Source organism: Chionomys nivalis, chromosome 8, assembly GCF_950005125.1.
Source record: "Chionomys nivalis chromosome 8, mChiNiv1.1, whole genome shotgun sequence".
Lineage (NCBI taxonomy): Eukaryota > Metazoa > Chordata > Mammalia > Rodentia > Cricetidae > Chionomys > Chionomys nivalis.
In genome coordinates, this window is record NC_080093.1 from 88,521,999 (window position 1) to 88,528,423 (window position 6,425).

Here is a 6,425-nt window from a genome sequence, read left to right on the forward strand (position 1 = left end):
AAATTTTATATTTAATACAGTTAAATAAAAGATATATCTCTTACAAAAGGATGAGATCAGAAATAGAGTTTTTGTATTATTTGTATTTATTTTAAGGCTATGATTTAATTCAAAGTAAAGGGCGTATAGCCTTCAAAATAATTTGACAGCATTTTATTATTTAAAGACTAAATTTCTAAGTCAGAATCTTTATTTTCCCTTTTTATGTATAAAGGATTTATTAATCTAAGTGTTTAGCCATTCTAGAATTGAAATGGATAATTGTGTGAAGAGAAGATGGTCTTCTGTGGCGCTCTGGCAGAATTCCTCAGGTGAATGGAAGCTGGAGCCGGAACTGTGATTCTGAACCGGCCCAGGGCTCCACTCTAGCTATGAGAGGGGGGAATGACAGCTCTGTGACCGAGTTCATCCTCTTGGGATTTTCCAATTACCCTGAGCTCCAACAGCAAATGTTTGGGGCTTTCTTGGTTATTTATCTGGTGACTTTGATGGGAAATGCCATCATTATGTCTGTCATCTTCCTGGACCAGAGCCTACACGTCCCCATGTACCTGTTCCTGCAGAACTTGTCAGCAGTGGAAACTGGATTCAGCACTGCCGTCATGCCTGAAATGCTGGTGGTCCTCACCTCCACGAAAGCCACCATATCCTTTGGGGGCTGTTTTGCACAGATGTATTTCATTCTTCTCTTTGGTGGGACTGAGTGTTTTCTCTTGGGGGCAATGGCTTATGACCGCTTTGCTGCAATCTGCCATCCTCTGTCCTACCCGGTCATTATGAACAAAGGAGTTTTTATGAAGTTAGTGATGTGCTCATGGCTCTCAGGAACCATGATGACCAGTCTGCAGACCACATGGGTGTTTAGTTTCCCCTTCTGTGGCTCCAATGAGATCAATCACATCTCCTGTGAAACCCCAGCAGTGCTGGAGCTTGCATGTGCTGACATTTTTTTCTTTGAAATCTATGCCTTCACAGGCACCATTTTGATCATTTTGACTCCCTTCCTGTTGATTCTCTTGTCTTACATCCGGATTCTCTTTGCCATCCTGAAGATGCCATCCTCTACAGGGAGGCAGAAGGCTTTTTCTACGTGTGCCTCTCACCTCACGTCTGTCACCCTCTTCTACGGCACAGCCTGCATGACCTATTTGCAGCCCAAATCCAGGTACTCACCAGACACCAAGAAACTGATGTCATTGGCTTACTCTCTGCTCACCCCTCTGCTGAATCCACTCATCTACAGCCTGAGGAACAAGGAGATGAAAAAGGCCGTGGTGAAATTATGGGAAAGAAAAGTGGTTTTCAACACAACCTGATTTGCTGAGGCGTCATGTGACATTCAGATATACCATAATTGTGTATAAATTAAGACAATGAAAACCACATTTCTTGGTGAGAATATGTTTAATTTTTTCATTCTTAAATAACTCTTATTTTATGCTTTTAAATCCCTTTAATTTTGTTTTTATACAATATTTTATAATCTAGTTTGAAAATTTAATATAAAATTTTTAATTATTTTTTTCTAAAACTTTTTTTACATTTTAAAATTCCTTGAATTTATTTTAAAATTGTTCATATCATATTTTAAAACATAATCAAGTATTCCCTCTCTTTTAACCCTATAGTCTATTGTTTTTAAGATGTACATGTTTCTAAAACACACAATAATACAGTTTATTTATTTATTTCTGTACTGTTGATAGATACAGGTCATTATAGATCATTGCCATTAAGACAATACTTCAATAAACATGTAGTTTTGAATGTTCATCTACTTCGTGATCTTACTATTTATTCTATGGCAGATTCCTGAAACGATAGTCAATGGGATGAAGCCTGCTGTGGTTATATATTTTAAACATCATTGTGAGGTTGCCCACCCGGCACATGGAAATTCATGGCAGAAAGCTCTAGAACTCAAGGCTAGCTTGCTTTCATAAGTTCAAGGGTAGCTTGAATTTCACAGTGAAACTCTCTCTGCTTTGAGCTTTCAGTTGAGGATGTAAGCGCTCAGCTTCCTGTTGTCCTGACTGGAGCTGACTGCCATGCTCGCTTGTCACGATGGACTCTGGATCTGTAAACGCAGACAAATTCTTTTATAATTTGCCTTGGCCATTGTGTTTTAGCATAGCCACAGAAAAATATCTAATATAGAAGTTGGCACCAGAGAGTGGGGTGCTATGAAGAACTTGACCGTATAGCTGTACGGCGAAATGCAGAAGACTTTGGAACTTTGGGCTAGAAAAGTGGTTGGATTCTGCTGCAAGCACAGCTTAAAGAGCCATTTCCTGCGAGCAACAACTTAGTTTCCCCTACTGTGGCCACAGGGAAATAACCATCTCTTCTGTGAGACTCCTCCAGTGCTGGAGCTTGCATGTACAGACACGTTCCTGTTTGAAGTCTATGCCTTCACAGGCACCGTTTTGTTTGTTATGGTTCCATTCCCGTTGATACTCTTGTCTTATACTCGGATTCTCCTTGCCGTCCTGAGGATGCCATCCACCACAGGGAGGCAGAAGGCCTTTTCCACGTGTGCCTCTCATCTCACGTCTGTCACCCTCTTCTATGGCACGGCCAGTATAACTTACCTACAGCCCAAATCCAGGTATTCACCAGACACCAAGAAACTGATGTCATGGCTTACACACTGCTCACCCCTCTGCTGAATCCACTCATCTACAGCCCGAGGAACGAGATGAAAAGGGCTGTGCTGAAATTATGGCAAAGAAAAGTAGCTGAGGTTTTGCACACCATCTGAGTAGCTGAGGTTTTGCACACCATCTGAGTTGCCGTGGTTTTGCACACCATCTGAGTTGCCGAGGTTTTGCACACCATCTGAGTTGCCGAGGTTTTACACACCATCTGAGTTGCCGAGGTTTTGCACACCATCTGAGTAGCTGAGGTTTTGCACACCGTCTGAGTTGCCGAGGTTTTACACAGCATCTAAGTTGCAGAGAGGCCCTGTGCTATTTGGAAATCACCGATAGAAACTCTACTTTAGTTTAGCAAATCATGGAAAAGGGATTCTTTTTTTAATATGTTAGTTGTTTGTTTTCAAGAAATACCTACTTTTTTTTTTTTTTTGGCTCAGTAGATTTCAAAAGGAAGGAAAAAATTAACAGCAACTACATGGGAAGTTTTCCTGTGATATTTTGGTAAAGAATCTGACTGCTTTCTTAAGAACTTGCCCGAGGCTAAATTAGAAAATAATGGATTACTATCAAGACAATATAACACTGAATCTCTTATATGATTGTTATTGATAACAATGAACAAGTGGGGCAGAAAGAAATACAAAATGTACATCTTGGAAAGAAAAATAACACTAGGCTTAATGTTACAGCCAAGACATGTGTTGGAAGAGAGGTTGTAATGGTTAAGATTAGTGTCATAGGATGAGGCTTTCTGTGCACTGGAATAAAAGGCAGGGCGCCCACTGGGCAAGACCTCATCCAACTAAGCTAATTTGTAAAAAACATCCCAAGGGGTCTTTTGCTCCAAGGAAGCAAAAACAAACAAAAGCTTCTGCTAATGTGGTCAAAAGACTAGGGTCCATCTAGGCCCAGAGAGAACTTGATAGTGTTATCCACGTGGTGCTGGCTTTAGAGGCATGAAGGATGAGGGTCTGTCTAGGCTCACGGAGAACTGCATGGAGGATTCAGGAGTGAAGCAGTTGAGAATTATTCTTCCATTATTTCCAAGAGCTACTGAGGCCACGTGGCAAGTGTCAGGCACGTGCATGGAAGCCCTGAGAAGCTCTTGTGTGAAGTTATGAAAATAAAACCTGGGTTACAGTGGGGATTCCAAGATGCTGGAGATGCCAGAGTCAGAATAAAGAGAATGGTACCAGTTCAAGAGAGAGATGTCTGTGTCAACAGCAAAGCTAGGCTGGTTGACCCACCTAAGCCCCTTGACATTCATTGGACATGGAGCAATAGAAGCTGTTTTCCTTGCTTATGTTAAGTAAAAATAATAAGAAAAGGGCAGCTCTCCTGGCGCAAGCAATCTATTTAGGCCAAATCAAACCAAATAAAAATGACCATCGTTTTATTAAGAACGACGCTCTTGGGTGGACCAGTGTATGGCGGGGAGACTGGACTGCAGGGAGCCCATGCATACCTGAGAACCACGTGTTTCTCCTCTGGAACCTCATTTAAATACCCTGTGGGAGTGGTCCTGGCATGCTGGGATTTGGAGTCCAGAGCAATGCGACTCCCAGGCCAGGTTGCCTGGGATGGATGCCAGGGGCTTGAGGCTATGCTCCCAATTTAACAGCTTGGTTCAGTTCTTTAGTGCGGTATTTCTTACTACACTCCATTCCTCTCTTTTGAAATGGAAATGTATATTCTGTGTGATTTTATGTTGTAAGTATGTGACATACATTTTGATTTTGAAGAAGTTACAATTACGATGTTGCCTTGGGTCTTAGAAGAGACTTTTGACTTTTAACCAATGCTGAGGCTGTGAGAAACTATGGGGACTTATGAATTTGGACTACGTTCATTTTGCATTATAATATAGGGTCCCCAGGGAGTGGAGTGTGGTGGTTTAAATGGGAGTTGCTCCCCTCAGTTTCCACTACTTCACTCAGTCGGTGGCCTTGTTTGGCGGGAGTTCAGGAGATGTGGAACTGCTGAGGAGGTGTGTCACTGGGAGCAGGTTTTGAGAGTAAAAAGCCCCTGACCACCACATCCAGTTCAGCATCTTCTTTGCTTTGTGCTTGTGGTTGAGGATGTGGATGCTCAGCTCCCTGCTTCTGCCTTGCTGCCATGTTTCCCCATCACGACAGACTCATCCCTCAACTTCTGCAGTCTCAAACAAGCTTTCTCCAGAATAAGACAAAACACAAGGGCAGAGCATGGCGCTTAAATATAGAGAACTCGTTGGCTTACTCAAAGTCCTGGGTTTAATACCCAGCATCACAAAGTAGCCAAGCAACAAATACACCCTGCCGTTTCAGAACAGCTGCTGTTCTTTGTAGGTTACTACAGTGTCCTGGGCCTTGGCGAGTCATGTGTCTAGATAATTTCAGGATGTCAACAGGGTGACTTTTATTTCTAGAGAGATGATATTTTTTAGTCGAAAGGGTTAAAAAAAAAGCATTTTCTTAGGCGGGGTCACAGTACTACTTCTTCACGGATCCACACAAATAATTTTCCTCAGTGGAACACAATTCCAGATTACCATTCCTGAAATTCCCTAATTATCCTGTTGTTCCAGGAGCTGAGTTTACATCCCATTGGGATTAAATTCTCATGGCCTGCAGGATTCTAAATATCCCGGCTCCAAACCGCGTTTCAGGCTCATTTCCACCGCCTGTTCTCAGCAGCACCTGTGCTAGTCAGAATCTCCAGGAAGCAGACGCAGAGGGGCAATGAGGTTTGGAAACACCTAGGATGAAGCAGTGTCAAGGGGCCCTAGACAGGGGGAGCCCTGTGAAGGTCAAGTAGGCCTGGCTCAGACGTCTGTTGTGTGAGCAGGTCTTAAAGGCCTTCCTGGCCACAATTTCCATAGAGTGGTGACCCACTCCTTGTTCTAGACTTTTCATTTAGAGATCTCTGGGAGTACCTTCTGTCACTCCAGCAGGGGGTCTACCGTGTGTAAATGCCCTAACTTCTTATGTTTATGGACACAGACTTTTTATTTTTCCTGAGACAGGCTCTCTCTGTACCTTTGGAGGTTGTTATGGCTGGCCTCGAACTCACAGAGATCCGGCCTGTCTCTTCCTCCTGAGTGCTGGGATTAAAGGTGTGCGCCACCACTGCCCAGCTGGGCACAGACTTTCATAGTATTTTCTCAATTCCCTTGTCAGGTATTGATGTGGAGAAGAAAGATTAATTTTTTTAGTCATTAAATTAAGTTTTTAAAAATTGTCAAAATAAAGATAGGATGATTTTTTATTAACAAGCTTACTTAGGAAACATTAAGGTATGTAGGAATGAGAAAACAAATTAAGGCACCAACAACTAGTAAGTTACTCTCAGAGAATATAGAATTATATAGAAGTAATGTAAGTCAAAGCTTTGTTTCTAACATAGCTATATAATTTAAATATTTAAATAAAAGTCTTTAAATACGTTAACTGTTGAACTCTCCTTTTGTAAGCCTGCTTGCTGAAGCCTCTTCCTCTGTTCTGAAGAAGCAAATGTTTGCTCCTCTCCCTTGAGAAGTGACCATCACTGTTAACTGCTTAGTCGGAGCATTCTATGGACTAAAGGTAAGCCACAGTCACTGCTTCGGTGAGATCTCCAGGGCAAATTCCTAGGCAGGACAGAAAGATCATTTTAGGATGGCCACATTGATAAGTGCAGCTCAAATTCTAATTGGTCTTAATAATAAAAACCCGGAGTCAGATAATAGGCAGTGAAAGCCGGAAGATCAGAGAAGCAAAGCAGGCAGTCACTAGTTCTCACCTCTACAAA

The 6,425-nt window shown here is 42.1% G+C and overlaps 1 protein-coding gene across 2 annotated transcripts; it reads left to right on the forward strand.

The window, feature by feature from the left end:
• The first annotated feature begins 356 nt into the window (after positions 1-356).
• Positions 357-2,761, forward strand: LOC130880486 (olfactory receptor 10A6-like). Of its 2 annotated transcripts, XM_057779537.1 has the most exons (2): positions 372-1,298; positions 2,744-2,761. In XM_057779537.1, the coding sequence occupies exons 1-2, from the start codon at positions 372-374 to the stop codon at positions 2,759-2,761; spliced, it is 945 nt and encodes a 314-aa protein (XP_057635520.1). The 2 variants fall into 2 exon arrangements, with proteins under 2 accessions (XP_057635521.1, XP_057635520.1); XM_057779538.1 differs by lacking the exon at positions 2,744-2,761 and having other exon boundaries at positions 357-1,316.
• The last annotated feature ends 3,664 nt before the right edge of the window (positions 2,762-6,425 follow it).

What these genes read in the sequence shown, in the direction of transcription:
- LOC130880486 (XM_057779538.1), top strand. Translation starts at nt 372, where the DNA reads ATGAGAGGGGGGAATGACAGCTCTGTGACCGAGTTCATCCTCTTGGGA.